The sequence below is a fragment of the Pseudorca crassidens genome, chromosome 21, assembly GCF_039906515.1.
Source record: "Pseudorca crassidens isolate mPseCra1 chromosome 21, mPseCra1.hap1, whole genome shotgun sequence".
NCBI lineage: Eukaryota > Metazoa > Chordata > Mammalia > Artiodactyla > Delphinidae > Pseudorca > Pseudorca crassidens.
The window spans coordinates 14,547,308-14,563,664 of record NC_090316.1 but is presented as its reverse complement, the minus strand read 5'-3'; the positions used below and the strand labels follow the sequence as shown (position 1 = coordinate 14,563,664).

At 38.7% G+C, this 16,357-nt stretch overlaps 1 protein-coding gene across 3 annotated transcripts in view; it reads right to left on the bottom strand.

The window, feature by feature from the left end:
- Positions 1-16,357, bottom strand: part of GTF2E2 (general transcription factor IIE subunit 2) — a 73,414-nt gene that overhangs the window by 21,758 nt on the left and 35,299 nt on the right. For all 3 annotated transcript variants that reach the window (XM_067721751.1, XM_067721748.1, XM_067721750.1), the window contains 2 exons: positions 13,577-13,759; positions 7,966-8,059 (listed from right to left, as the gene is read on the bottom strand). In XM_067721751.1, coding sequence (XP_067577852.1) covers positions 7,966-8,059; positions 13,577-13,759 — 277 coding nt within the window. The remainder of the gene's footprint in view (positions 1-7,965; positions 8,060-13,576; positions 13,760-16,357) is intronic.

Below are 16,357 nucleotides of genomic sequence, written 5' to 3'. Positions count from 1 at the left end.
TTTTTTGCTGTACGTGGGCCTCTCACTGTTGTGGCCTCTCCCGTTGCGGAGCACAGGCTCCGGACGCGCAGGCTCAGTGGCCATGGCTCACGGGCCCAGCCGCTCCGCGGCATGTGGGATCCTCCCGGCCAGGGCACGAACCCGCATCCCCTGCATCGGCAGGCGGACTCTCAACCACTGCACCACCAGGGAAGCCCATAAATGTTACTTTTACATATGCTCTAAACACAAATTCATGTCTAATATTTCTGCATTATAGTCAGCTATCTTTCAGAATGATTAAAAATCTTTAATTAAAAATTTTAATTAGACAAATGTATTTTATATTTACTTTCATTTATTCCATTACAGCACACTTACTTTCTTGTATAGATCCAACTTTCTGCCTAGTATCACATACCCTCTGCCTTAAGAACTTCCTTAAGGGATTTCTGATAATGCAGGTCTGATGACAGTGAATTCTCTCAGTTTCTGTGATACTGAGAGAATATTCCTCTGAGAGAATATTTATCCTTCGTTTTTTAAAGATTACTTTTGCTGGGTACAGAATTCTGTACTGAAAACTTCTTCCCTTTTAGTGCTTTAAAGATGTCACTGCACTGTGTTTTGGTTTGCACAGGGTCAAATGACAAGTCTGCTGTAATTCTTTTTTCCTCTGTAATGAGCTTTTTCCTCTACTTCAATATTTTCTCTTCACCTTCAGTTTTTGGCAGTTTGAAAATGATATGCTTAGGTGCTTTTTCTGTCATTTGTTTCTTTTGGGGGATTATCTTGCCTCATGTTCTCTGAGCTTCCTGGACCTCTGATTTGGTGTTTATCATTAATTTTACAGAATACTTAGCCATTATTTCTTCTCTCCCATTCTCTTTCTCTTCTCCTTCTGAGATTTTAGTTAGAAATTCAGACCATTTGATGTCATCTCACAGCTCCTGGAGACTCTGCTGCATTTCTTCGCATTTGTCTCTGCATTTCAGTTTAATTTGTACTGGCCTATCTTGCAGTTTACAGATTCTTTCCTTGGTTATGCCAAGTTGACTAATGAGCTTTCTTGTCTCTGTTACTGTGCTTTTCATTTCTAGAATTTTCATTTGATTTTCTTATAATGTCTATCTCTCTGATGAAATATCCTACCTGAGCATGCACGCTGTCTGCCTTTTCTACTGTAGGCCTTAACATATCAACCAGTGTTATTTTAAATTCCATGTCTGACAGTTCCAATATCTGTGCCCTAAGAATTTGGTTCTGTAAATTCCCTTGTCTCAAAAGTGCTTTGCTTTTCCTTGCTTCTTTCTATGCCTCATAATTTTTTTGAAAGCAGGATATCCTCTGTAGGACAGCTGAGACTGAGGTAAATAGTTTCTGTGCTGGGAAATGGGCACGCCTTTCCTTCTGCTAGGCCTTCAGCGTGTGGAGGTAGAGGCATTCTATTGTCAGAATGTGAACTTGGTTTGGAATTTGTTGCTGCTATGGTTACCCACAATGCACCACAGGCTCCGAATGCCTCTAGCCATACCTAAGGGTGTTTAGGGTAGAGCCTGCTTTGCCAGAGGGTTTTTCCTCAGTGTCTGCTCAACCTGCTTTTTTAGGTCTTCCCTATGCTGCACCCGGGATGGTCTGTCAGCCTCCATGCTCTTGCGACTCTCATGGAATTCCACTGCTACCTGTTACTCCAAATCTGTCAGCCTGTATGGGGGTGGGTGGGAGTTCTCTGATATTCCGATTAAGCCTCAGCTTTATTTAGACAAGCCCTATGTTCCGAGGTGTCTGGGGATAGCCTTCTCAGTGTTCCTGCCCTGCCCCCTCTGCCAAAGTTCTGGGCCCAGCATATATTCCTCCCTTCCCCCAGGTAGAGGGTTTTTCTTTCTTTTCTTCTCACAGGAGTTGAAGGCTTCTGTCTCATAGGAGACAGGGAGGAAGGAGAAGCCAGATAGGGCTTCATGTCTTTTCGGAAGCGTCTACTGCTCCCCTCCTCCAGACCTGCCCTATAATGCCAGTTCCCCCCACCCTGGCCTTTGCTTTGTAAGCAGCGAGGGCAGTCTGCGGAGAAGAGCCTGTGAGTGGGTGCGAACTCTCATGTGTCTGTGGCCCCCAGGGGTTCTATACTCGCTTGCTAGTCCACACTAAGCGTTTAGCAGGTCATTAAACATTTTAACTGAATTCTTCTGAGCAGTGGTCATGTTCCCTGTGCCAGGTAAACAAGTGTTTCCATCCCACCTTTTTCTTGGAAGTGCCTGCCTTTCCTTCCATTTCAGGTTAGGTGGTTGCCCTGCAACCTCAGCTCTCTGATGGAGTCAAGAAAACTGCAACTTTGCAGCTGCCCAGGGTTTGTTGTTGCTGCAAGAGTGGGAACAGTGCTCTCTCCAGCTTTCTCTAAGTGAAAGCTACAAGCCCCCAACTATCTACTTCTTAGTCAAGCTTTGAGAACAATGTGACTAACATGGTTACCAGCAATGGGGGGACAGTCAGATTGTCATCGGACTTCATACAGAAACACCACCTAACAGTATGTCACTGCCACACATCAGCACTCCGACTGAACTGACTCTGCTTCTCTGTTACCTGTCTAACCAACTGCAAAACCACAGATCCACTGAGTTAATAACCAGATAGCGGAATAAAGTAACCAGATGAGTAAGATTAAAACACCTAATATTTTGGTACTATTTTATATTTTTAATGTTACTAATAATAGTTAAGCTGCTGATACTACTATTCTTACTATGTGCCAGGCTCCGTTCCAAGCTCTAAGCATTTTTACTTATATTAGCTCATTTAATCCCCATAAGGACCACTGAAGTACAGATACCACTATTCCTATTTTATAGGTGAGGAATCTAAGACAGAGAGGGGTTAAGTATTACTAGGCAGTATCTTGCCTAAGCTAGTAAGGAGCAGAGCCAAGAGTTAAACCTACAGATCAATTACTCAGACCATCCTCTTGACCACTGCATTTATACTGCCTCTAATGAATAAGATTCTGATTTAAGAAAATAAATATCTCTGAAATAAAACACATACCTAGGTCCAACTACTCTGGGTTCACTTACCTATTTAATTTTTTTAAATTACTACACAATAGACTTTCTCCTTACTTATGCTATATCTCATTTTTGGACATTTGCTTCTATCACAGATAGAATGAAGGGTGAATCTTCAGTGTGACTGAAAGCTTGCCCACTCAACATTTCCTCTCTAGAGCTAAGACTGCCACCTAGTGAGCTAAAACAAATAACTTGATCAGCGTAATTATTTTGAGAAATAAAATACAAAAAAAGACAGACAGGCGGACAGTGAGAAAGACAAATGTTAAGATATGCATCTGTGGGCTTGCCTGGTTGCGCAGTGGTTAGGAATCCGCCTGCCAATGCAGGGGACACGGGTCAAGCCCTGGTCCAGGAAAATCCCACAGGCCGCGGAGCAACTAAGTCCGTGCGCCACAACTACTGAGCCTGCGCTCTAGACCCTGCAAGCCACAACTACTGAGCACGCAAGCCTAGAGCCTGTGCTCTGCAACAAGAGAAGCCACCGCAGTGAGAAGCCTGCACACCACAATGAAGAGTATCCCCCGCTCGCCACAACTAGAGAAAGCCCATGAGCAGCAACAAAGACCCAACACAGCCATAAATAAATAAATAAATAAATTTATATATATATAAAAAGATGTGCATCTGTTCTCAATAGGTTTTCTCTGGAAACACATAATTTAATCATTAACAAAAAACCTCCGTTTTTAAAATTAGTGACTTATGCAATACCGACACTTTCAACTAAAAGAACAGCATCTTACCCCTGAGGATCCTGTGGGTGGCTGTGAGCCCCAGGGTCTCTACAGCACTGTATGAACACCACAGCGACATGTTGTACCATATGTGTACCCATGTCATTCCACCCTCCGCCTGGGCTCAAGGACAGAAATCTCATTCACTTTGCTATCCCTCATATCACTGAATGTGCTGAATGAAGGAACGCAGGAAAAGAAGCTTGAAGACAACATATCGTAATATTTCTGTTTTATGAACATAAACTGTACCTTTAATATAACTCTCAACCTGGGCAATTCTGCTCCCCAGGGAATTTTTGGTAATGTCTGGATACATTTTTGGGTGTCACACTGTGGGGAAAGGTATGCTAATGGCATCTAAAGCAGCAAGGGATACTGCTAATCATCCCAAAATGCACTGTGACAACCCTATCAAAAAAATTATCCAGCTCCAAATATCAATACTGCCAAGACTGAAAAACCTGCATCCTCCCAACTATCTTTATTAGAAAGTATACAGATTAATGATAAATACCAATTTATAATAAACTGAGCCTAGAACCCAATTCTGTTTTATGTATATAAACAAAGTATTTCTTATACTGGTTTAATACACACTTGATTTTCTAAGAATATAAAGTGTATAATGTATATGAATACAGTATGATTAACCTTTGTAATCACAGAAAAGCTACACCTTTTATTTTTTAGAACTTTACCAAGAATTCTTTATCACTTAAGGAAAACACCAATTATGGTATATAAGTTGCCAATGAATCACACCTTCATTAGTTCACTTGTAGCTACCACATTCAATGGTAATTCTATATAAAAATGTAAACAGCTATTTCATTTATATTCCATTTATACCTGAGTATGTATAATGTGCTTCAACAATTACAAATATCGAAATAAATTTTAAAAATATAAATCTGCACTTCTCTTTTTATGAATCCAGCATACACCCATACCAAACCCTGAGAAAGCACACAAAAAAAGAAAAAGGCAAAAATCCTTAAATACATTAGTAAAAGGAACGCAGAAATACAGGCGCCAAAGAAGGGTTATTCTAGGACTAAAAGGATGGTTCAATATTGAGAAATCTAGTAACGTATTTCACCAATAGCAGTAAAGATCTTTAAAAGATGCAAAAATAATTTATTGTTTACCTTCCCAATATTTTCCTGATTTATATGGCTGTTTCATTAACATAAAAAATACATATACATATATCCACCGTATCAGGTCTGTAAGGATATTTGCTGCAGCAATGTTAAGTGTTTAAAAATCCATGCATCAGAGACACCTATGAAACAATACTAAATAGCCACACAGGGGGACTTCCCCTGTGGTCCAGTGGGTAAGACTCTGCGGTCCCAATGCAGCGTGCCCAGGTTTGATCCCTGATCAGGGAACGAGATTCCCCAGGCATGCCGCAACTAAAGATCCCGCATGCTGCAACTAAGAAGTCCACATGCCACAACAAACATCCCATGTGCCGCAACTAAGACTGGCACAACCCAAATAAATAAATAAATAATAAAATAAATAATATCCTAAAAATAAATAAATAGCCACACAGCATCACTGAATACCTGTAGTATACAGAAAGTAAACTAGAGAAATAAACACTAAACTATTTACAGCACTTATTTCTAGATGTGTGGGATTTTACTAAAAAGCATATATGATTACTTTTATAATCTGAGGTGCAAAAAGTGAAAATCCTCATTTTGTCTTTATAGCCAAGTAATGAGGAGATGGGAGGAGTTTAAGCCTTGCGAAAGGCCACATAACATGGCAAATGAAATCAGGTAATACTAAGGAACAGAACTGTAGGTAAAAAATACACAAACAGGGGCTTCCCTGGTGGCGCAGTGGTTGAGAGTCCACCTGCCAATGCAGGGGACACGGGTTCGTGCCCTGGTCCGGGAAGATCCCACATGCCACGGAGCGGCTGGGCCCGACCCCACATGCCACGGAGCGGCTGGGCCCGTGAGCCATGGCCACTGAGCCTGCGCGTCCAGAGCCTGTGCTCTGCAAGGGAGAGGCCACAGCAGTGAGAGGCCCGCGTACCGCAAAAAAAATAAAAATAAACAGGAAAACACTGACCAAAGTTAAAACAACAGTATCCACAGAAAGCACACACAAGGCACACAAAAATCACAATGGCTTAGTGTAAGGAGTACTATGAGGGTTACTGCTAAATCCAAGTGTACTCCTAAAATTTCTCCAATGAAATACCATCAAGAAATCCTACAGTTTCATGCTACTCTTACAGAGCTACTGCAATCTCTCTCCTATCAAACATTTGCCTCAATTTAAACATCTACTTCCAGAACAGATATGCTACACTATGCTGCCATCTACAGAACAGACTTAATACTAAAAATTCCCACTGAGAAGGTTTACGTTGTTGAAAGTGCCAAGATAAATGAAAGAGAAACTAAAAATAGCGATGTACTATATTGGGAAGTAGAAAAGAGAAATACGTGTTGGAATCAGAGAGATGATAAAGAATAAGTCATTAGACGATGTTTCAAGTTAAAAAAATAACAGTATGAGCATATTATTTAGCAAGATGGGAAAAACCACCAGAAGAATCTAAAATAAAACCAGTTAAGTTACTTGCCAGAAAAAAAAGGGACTGGAACTAGAGAAAGGAAAAGCACATCTGCTGTTTATTGTAAGATCTTCCTTACTATTTGAACATGTGATACTTGTGATAAGTTTTTTTTAATACTGTGAAAATCTTCTTCAAATGGATTAACTATGCTTAAGAATAAAGGAATCAGTTGTTTCTTTGTTTAAACTCAGAAGGACTTAAAAATCAAGTTTTTAAAAGGAAGAAATCAATTTGACAATTATAAAAGTTTACATAACACCAAAATTCCAAGTAAAAGAGACTCAGGCAATACAAACATTGCTCAGCCAAACCTTTCTTAAATGAGCACCTATCATTACAACGTACAGAAGGAGCTGACTACTATCTTGTTTACATACAGGAAGCTTACCTTATTTATTAGAAATGGCATTATAGAAGAGCCGGAATACTTTGCAAATTTCATTTAATTAACAAACATTTATCGAGAACCAACTATATATCAATACAAGGTATTCTGGATGAAGATTTTCCCAAAAATACAATATTCTATTTCCTACAAAAAATCATGGTCATCTAAGTAACCTTAGGTTGACTAAACTATAGCACCACAAGCCTGATTATCTACAGCCAGATAACACATAAGAGAAAACCTTAGGGTTACTGTACAAATTACAAGTCATAATCAAGACAGGTTTGGGCTCTATAGGGACAAGATTTGTAAATGCACTTCTTATACAAAATTACTCATTCAACAGAAACTCTTTCATTTAATGTCATAGAAAAAAGTCAATATGACTACCAGGTTGACACAGCAATAGTTTCACTGTTTGCAGTCTATACTACTATCGTACTATATGTCCCTCTATATTTTTAGAATATTTTGCTGGGAGTTTGTATCACTTTTGAAATTTTATAATTAAAATGACATTCAATCCTTTTCTTGCCTTTTGATAAAACTTCAAAATTAATACAAATTTAGAGTAAAACATAATTGCTTACATGAGAATATCTACTTGTATAGAAAAGAAATTTCTTGTGACTAAACCCTTGTTTAATTACTATTTTACTGGAAAATATTGATGAAATATTTTAAACTAAAATGTAAGTATCACACATTTAGTACAAGACAACATATAGCTTAGCATACAACTCTAGAATTGCCAGAAAGAAAAAATTAATCTCCTTTCTTATCCAATTTCATAATCAAAAAATTCTAAGTTATTTAAGAGAATATCAGTCTCCACAAAAAGTTTATTCTTTTTCCCATCCTGAAACAAGCTTTCATATCAAGATATGAAGTAATATTTGTAAAACAACAGAAATAAATAAACTGCTGTTTGGTACAGCTGAGCTATGAGCATAGGAAATCATGAACTGCTATACTATGACTGTACCTAAAATCTTTCAAATTACACATTTCAAACTGCATTGTGAGAAACAATACATTAGACATAGAAGTTATTAGCGTTGAGATGATAATGCTAAAAAAGCAGTATTATAAAATTTAAGTTATAATTGTATTATAATATTATAAATTCTGTCACCCTAAATTTGTAACATGTCTGCAAATTAAAGAAAGTATCTATACAGAAAGGCTCACCTTCATCCACAGAAAACTGACAGCTCTTATCATTGAAGAAAAGAATTTTCTTCTTATCAGGACGGTTTACAAATAGTATCTGGTCCCCTAAAGCCTTAAAGATAAAGAAAAAATTTTCAGTTAACTCCAAATTACATCACCCAAGACAAAAACTTTTTTTTTTTAAAAAAACAACAAAGGACTCCCACTTCCTTTAACCCTCAGTACACCATTAGGGTCCACTAGACCAAATTTTAATTCTTGAGTTTCTTTCTTGAGCAGTTCTATTTTTAAGAATTGATATTTTGAGACTTTTATTCTTAGAGAGCATCCAAAGTACATCCAAAGTACAAAAATTGTTTTAAATAGAAAATTCAATCTATGTTGCAATTACAATTTGGGTCTACTGGACCCTTTCATTAATCTGTGAGAAAAACTGTGGAAACTCATTGTTCTTACTTTTCCTTTACCTTGAAATATTTTGTTATTCATCATTATCCATCTATCATTTCCAATTATGCTTTGAAAAGCTAGAACAGTAAGAAAATGGAAGAATGATTAAATCACCTAAAAATGTGTGTGCAACTATGAGATAAATAGCCATCCTTCAGTTTTCTTCCTGCACTGCCCAAAATACTGCATCATCTTTAAAGAAAATATAAAGACTTGAGTAGTCTTTACTATCTTTTAGCTTTCACTGAGCACAGTTGACAATTAAAAATTTTTCATTTTCTACTACTCTAGCAATGACAAGAAAATTGATATAAGATATTTCATTATTATTAATTAATGAGAACAAGAATGCAGAAAGCCTGATAGCAGTAATCTGGACTATAATGATGATGGTAAAATTCATCACAGAAATAAAGTCTCAATCTATGAGCCTTTAGATAACAATAATCTCAGCCTTAGGCATCAATGTGTGAACTACATGGACTTAACAGATATATAAAGAACATTCCATCCAAAAGCAATAGAATACACATTATTCTCAAGTACACACTTGACATTCTCCAGGATAGTTAATATGTTAAGCCACAAAATGAGCCTTAACAAATCACATCAAGCACCTTTTCTGACCACAATGGTACGTAAAACTAAAAATCAATTACAAGATGGAAAATTCACAAATATGCAGAGATTAAGCAATATGCAGAAATTAAGCAATATGCTGCTAATCACTGGGTCAAAGAAGAAATTTAAACATACCTTGAAAAAAATGAAAATGGAAATACAACATACCAAAACTTATGAGAGGTTAAAAAAAAAAAGCAATTCTAAGAGAAAGTTCATAGGTATAAATGCCTACATCGAAAAACAAGAAAAATATCGGATAACCTAAATTTACACCTCAAAGAACTAGAAAAAGAACAAATGAAGCATGAAGTTAGTAGAAGGAAGGAACTAACAAAGATTAGAGTAGAAATAAAGTTAAATAGAGACTAAAAAGACAACAGAAAAGAGTAATGAAACTATGAGCGGGTTCTTTGAAAAGATAAACAAAATTGACAAACCTTTAGCTCAACTATCCAAGAAAAAAGGACAGAAAACTCAATTAAATCAGAAATGAAATGAAAGGCATTACAAATAATACCACAGAATACAAAGAATAAGAGACTACTATGAACGTACACCAACAAAATTGGACAACCTAGAGGAAACGGATGAATTTCTAGAAACATATAAGCTATCAAGACTGAATCATGAAGAAATAGGAATTCTGAACAGATCAGTTACTAATAAAGAAATTGAATAAGTAATCAAAAATCTCCCAACAAACAAAAGTCCAGGACCAGATAACTTCACTAGTGAACTCTACTGAACAAAGAAGAATATCAATCCTTCTCAAACTCGTCCAAAAAACTGAAGCAGTTCATCAAACTCATTTTTCGAGGCCAGCATTACCCTGATACCAAAACCAGATAAAGTATGCTACAAGAAAAGAAAATTACAGGCCAATATCCCTAATGAACATAGATGCAAAAAATCCTCAACCAAATAGTCAACACACCAAATTTAACAATACATTGAAAGAATCACACACCACAATCAAGTGGGATTTATTCCAGGCATGCAAGGATGGTTCAATATCTGCAAATCAATCAATGTGATAAGCACATTAACAAAATGAAAGATAAAAATCATATGATCATTTCAGTAAATGCAGAAAAAGCATTTGGCAAAACTCAACATCCACTCATGATAACTCTCCACAATGTGGATACCAAGGTAACATACCTCAACATAATAAAGGTATGAGTCTTGGTGAGGATATGGAGAAAAGGGAACCCTACTGCACTGTTGGTGTGAATGTAAACTGATGTAGGCACCTTGGAAAACAGTATGGAGGTTCCTCAAAAAATTAAAAATAAAACTACCATATGATTCAGCAATACCACTTCTGGGTATTTTTATCCAAAGAAAATGAAAACACTAACTTAAAAAGATATATGCACCACCTTGTTCAGTGCAGCATTATTTACAGTAGCCAAGATATGGAAACAACCTAAGTGCCCAATGATGTATGAATGGATAAGGAAAATGTGTTATATATAAACAATGGAATATTACGCAGCCATAAAAAAGAATGAAATCTTGCCATTTGCGACAACATGGATGGACCTTGAGGGCATTATGCTAAGTCAAGTAGGTCAGACTGAGAAAGACAAATACTGTATGATCTCACTTATATGTGAAATCTTAAATAAATAAATAAATAAATATATATATATATATATATATATATACTCACAGATACAGAGAACAGATTGATGGTCCCAAGAGGCAGTGAGTGGGTCAAGGGGTGGGCAAAATGCAAGAAAGGGGTCAAAAGGTACAAACTTCCAGTTGTAAAATAAGTCATAGAGATGCACTATACATTATGATGACTATAGTTAATAATACTGTATTGCATATTTGAAAGTTGCTGAGAGATCTTAAAAGTTCTTATCACAAAATAATTTTTTTGATAACTATGTATGTGACGCATTTAACCAGACTTACTATGATCATTTTTTACAATTAAAAAGAATTTTTAATTAAAAAAACCCTTAGTTCATTCAATACACCATCTTAAAATTAAACCATATCACAAACACAGAGTTATTAAAATTATTCTGGAAGTTAATTTAATTATTAGAAAACCCCCAAAAAACAACTACTGAGAGATGAATAATCTGGAACAGCCACTGGTTTTTCTCATTGTCTATATGGTCAACAAAATGACAGTAAAAGTTATCTTCTATCTCCACCAAGAACTGAAGAAAAGGAAACAACACAGAAGGGATTTAACTTAATTAGGCCAAATTTCTCCCTTGAGAAATTACTTAGAACATATCTTCACATATTTAAAATGTGAGGATTTTTAAAAACTTGGGGCTTCGAACAATTTAGAAATAATACTGCTTGCAAATGACAGACTGTGTGCTTTTCATGACCCCTTTTCAGCTCTACTCCTTAAGGAAGAGAGCCATTAAAAACAGGGTAACAGGGACTTCCCTGGTTAAGAATCTATTTGCCAACGCAGGGGATACAGGTTCGACCCCTGGTCCGGGAAGATTCCACATTCTGCGGAGCAACTAAGCCCGTGTGCCACAGCTACTGAGGCTGTGTTCTAGAGCCCACAAGCCACAACTACTGAGCCCACATGCCACAACTACTGAAGCCTGCACACCTAGAGCCCATGCTCTGCAACAAGAGAAGTCACCACAATGAGAAGCCCACACACTGCAACCAAGAGTAGCCCCCACTCGCCGCAACCAGAGAAAGCCCACGTGCAGAAATGAAGACCCAACGCAGCCAAAAAAAAAAAAAAGAAAAAGAAAAAAAGTGGAAGCCAAATGTTAAAAAAAAAAAAATAGGGTGACAATGTGACTTTACATCACAAAATTATTTAAAATAGAAAAAGCAATTATCAGTTTACGTTACTATTCTACTTTAGAATGTAATATAAAGCCTACCAAAGAGTAACAATACTAGCCTGTATCAAAATGGGAAAAAGAATAGAGCAGGAAATGTACCTAGCACTCCCAACTGTTAAGCTAGGATTCAGTAGTTCTACCTTTCAACATGCTATAAATAGTGCACAATTTATCAACTTTGGTCACATATTATTTGCAACATTTGTGCAGGTTAAGTTTAGACACTTAAGTGAAAATCTTAAAAACAGTTCTTCATCTGGTAATGGCCAAGTAGCTCCTAAGGGATCAGCCCACCGGAAGAAAACTACTATACTAATCTCTGGACAAGACATTTTAAAAAGAATAGAGCTAAAAGAACAAAACAGATGTGTCGTATGCCATCCACCACAGAGAATACAAAGTTTGAAGTTTGACTCTAGTCAAGACAAATGCCCACTTAAAAGCAAAATAAACAAACAAAAACACTCCTTGGAGGAATATAACAGAATCCTGAGCCATATAATTCAGTGTTCAAGACTCAACAGAAATTAGGTATATGAAGAAAGAAAACATGACCCGTACTCAAGAGACAAAGTCTCAGAGCAGACCATCCCCAAGATGACCCAGCTCTTGAAATTAGGAGAATTTTAAAGCAGCTACAAGAAATTACACGCAGGATGTAATGTAAAATATGCTTGTAATGAATGGAAAAAAAACAAAATCTCAGAAAAGAAACAGAAACCTAAGAAAGAATGAAAAGAAAAGTCTAGATGGAACTTCCCTGGTGGTCCAGTGGTTAAGACTCCACGCTCAATCCCTGGTCAGGGAACTAGATCCCACATGCCACAAATAAGACCCTGGTGCAGCCAAATAAATATTAAAAAAAAAAAAAAAAAAAAAAAAAAAAAACCTCTCTTGAGGGGATTGTTAAAAAAAGAGAAAGGTCTAGAACTGAAAATACAATCTATAAAGAATTAACCAATTGGGCTTAATAACAAATTGGAGGTAAAAAAAGTCAGTACAATTAACAACAGATCAATACAACAACAAAGTCCAAAAGCACGCGTGCGTGCACGCACACACACACACACAGTCTAAGGGACTTGTGGGACAATACCAAAAAAGCTAACGTGTGTAACTGAATTACCAAGAAGTAGAGAAAGAAGCATGTTTTCTCCACAGGTAGCAAAAAGAATGAACCTGCTTACAGGTTAACATCAATCGCTAGCAATTTTGAATAACAGAGACTCGCAGCCTTCCCAAGAGAGTTGAAAATTTAAACAGGAAATGTAGACTCTATCACTTTTACTAATAGCCCCTTTAGGAATTCGAAACAACCAAATTATAAATGTTCTTGTGTTTCAATGCCTCTGATTCCCTCAGGTTAGCAATATGCACAAGCGTTGTTGAAGGAGTTCTTAAATACAAACATAACAACTTATAAGAAAAAGACTGTCTTTGAGGAAATCTTTCCAGAAATATTTTGAAGAATCAATCATACATAACAACACAAAAGGGAGCTGTCAAAAGTTCCACAAAAATGGTTATGCTCTGTCCTGCTCTACAGCACAAAACACAAATTTCAAATCTCTAACTGGCTCGTAACAACCCCCAAGTATATATGATGGAGGAGGTTTTAAAAATAACTTTTTTTTAAGTCATGATATTTTTTAAAACCAAAAGATATTATTAATTCAAATTATATTAAGGCATAGAAAGAAAAGAGAGGTTACCTTGACAGCTTTCTGGGAATTGGGCAGTCCTTCCTCAATGTCTTCTAAAAGAATTCCTCCTAAGCCTCGCTGGTCATGCTTATCTAAAAGCCGAAGTAGGGCCTTCTTATCTTTCAAGTTGTACTTGGGCTTGAAGGCATACTTTCCATCTATTACTTCAATTTTGGGATTATTGACTAATGCCTGTAACAGTGACACAATTTGGACATATTAACAAAAGGAAATACCATATATACATTATTTAATTCTACCAATTATTAAAAAAAACACAATACTCGTATTACAGTGGCAAACTAAAAGTATCCTGTGGATATCAAAAGATCTAAAACACCGGACATCCAGGATCCAAAACAACAGGTAGAAACCAGCATGGTGCTCATTTTTTATAAAAGAAACTGTTTATTATTTATATAGATTCTTTGGATGAGAAAGAAACCACTTTATTACAACTGCTTTGAAGAACGCTGTACCCATATTCTTTCGGAAGACAAAAGAGGTAAGGATCAATAAAACACATATTAACATCACTAGACAAAGTGAAATGGGTACTGCCTACCCCACCCTCAAAGTATAGTTTATCACATATTGGGATTATAATGTGAGAAACATTACAGTGGGATGAAAATACCAATATTCAGTCTTCTCCACATGGTATCAAATGGCACTAGCAGCTGTGGAAGGAACTGAAAAGGACCAGACTAGTGCGCATAAGAAATTTACCTATAACATTGTCAGCTGAGATTGAAACTGAGTAGGAATGCAGAAATTACTGAATATAATTATGTTTCTAGTCAGTCCTGTTGTATAGCTAGTATCAGAAGGAAAGCCCTTCAAGAAAGAGCAACCCTATTAATTTTCTTCTACAGCTGCCAGCCTGATCCTGAAAGGATAAAAAGAAGAAACAGAAAGAAGGAAGGAAGGAGAATAGAATAGTAATTAAAATAAACTTTACCTAATGTGGGTAGTCCATGAAATTTCAAGATTAGGTAAAGCATCAAAATTTAAATGTGGACCTACGTAGATATACTGACTTAGATGTCGTCTTACTGCTTGTCTGGGAGACGCTTTGTTTAAGACAATTTGTGGAAAGTATTTTAAGAGAAAAATTGTTGTTAAGGAGAATAGTGCCTTCTAACTACATAGCATATACTTAGGTTTTCTAGTAGTAAGTGAAAGGAGAAGGAGCTAGGAAAAATAAGTTTGAAATTCGCTGAAGGAGACTGAACTTGGATAAGCTGGGAAGTTTTCGAGCCTTTGTCGATATAGGAAAAAAAGACTTTGATTTAGAAATTCCTACGTCAAAAATTACCCTAATAATGCTGTTTCTGTGTGTCATATCTGATGTCATATCTCTGTGGAACCATATTGGTGGATATACTCTTGTTGAAAAGTTGAAACAATAATTTTGAGAGGACATTCAACATAGGACAATACAAGGCTTTAGGGAAGGAAGGCGGAAGAGTAAGACGCGGAGATCACCTTCCTCCCCAGAGATACACCAGAAATACATCTACACGTGGAACAACTCCTACAGAACACCTACTGAAGGCTGGCAGAAGACCTCAGACCTCCCAAAAGGCAAGAAACTCCCCACATACCTGGGTAGGGCAAAAGAAAAAAGAATAAACAGAGACAAAAGAATAGGGACGGCACCTGCACCAGTGGGAGGGAGCTGTGAAGGAGGAAAAGTGTCCACACACTAGGAAGCCCCTTCGCGGGCGGAGACTGCGGGAGGCGGAGGGGGGAGCTTCGAAGCCGCGGAGGAGTGCACAGCAACGGGTGCGGAGGGCAAAGCGGGGAGATTCCCGCACAGAGGATCGGTGCCGACCGGCACTCACCAGCCCGAGAGGCTTGTCTGCTCACCCGCCGGGGCGGGCGGGGCTGCGAGCTGAGGCTCTGAGGCTCGGGTTTCGGTTTCGGACGCAGCGCAGGCAGAGGACTGGGGTTGGCGGCTTGAACATAGCCTGAAAGGGTTAGTGCACCACAGCTAGCCGGGAGGGAGTCCGGGGAAAAGTCTGCACCTGCCGAAGAGGCAGGAGACTTTTCCTTCCCTCTTTGTTTCCTGGGGCGTGAGGAGAGGGGTTTAAGAACGCTGCTTAAAGGAACTCCAGAGACGGGCGCGAGCCGCGGCTAAAAGCGCGAACCCCAGAGACGGGCGCGAGCCGCGGCTAAAAGCGCGGACCCCAGAGACGGGCGCGAGCCGCGGCTGAAAGCGCGGACCCCAGAGACGGGCGCGAGCCGCGGCTGAAAGCGCGGAATCCAGAGACGGGCGCAAATCGCGGCTAAAAGCGCGGACCCCAGAGGCGGGCGGGAGACGTTAAGGCTGCTGCTGCCGCCACCAAGGGGCCTGTGTGCGAGCACAGGTCACTCTCCACACCCCTCTTCCGCGGAGCCTGTGCAGCCCGCCACTGCCAGGTTCCCGGGATCCAGGGACAACTTCCCCGGGAGAACGCACAGCGCGCCTCAGGCTGGTGCAAAGTCACGCCGGCCTTTGCCACCGCAGGCCCGCCCCGCACTCCGTGCCCCTCCCTCCCCGCCGGCCTGAGTGCGCCAGAGCCCCCGAATCAGCGGCTCTTTTAACCCCATCCTGTCTGAGCAAAAAACAGACGCCCTCCAGCGACCTACACGCAGTGGCAGGGCCAAATCCAAAGCTGAGCCCTGGGAGCTGTGAGAACAAAGAAGAGAAAGGGAAATCTCTCCCAGCAGCCTCAGAAGCAGCGGATTAAAGCTCCACAATCAACTTGATATACCCTGCATCTGTGGAATACCTGAATAGACAAC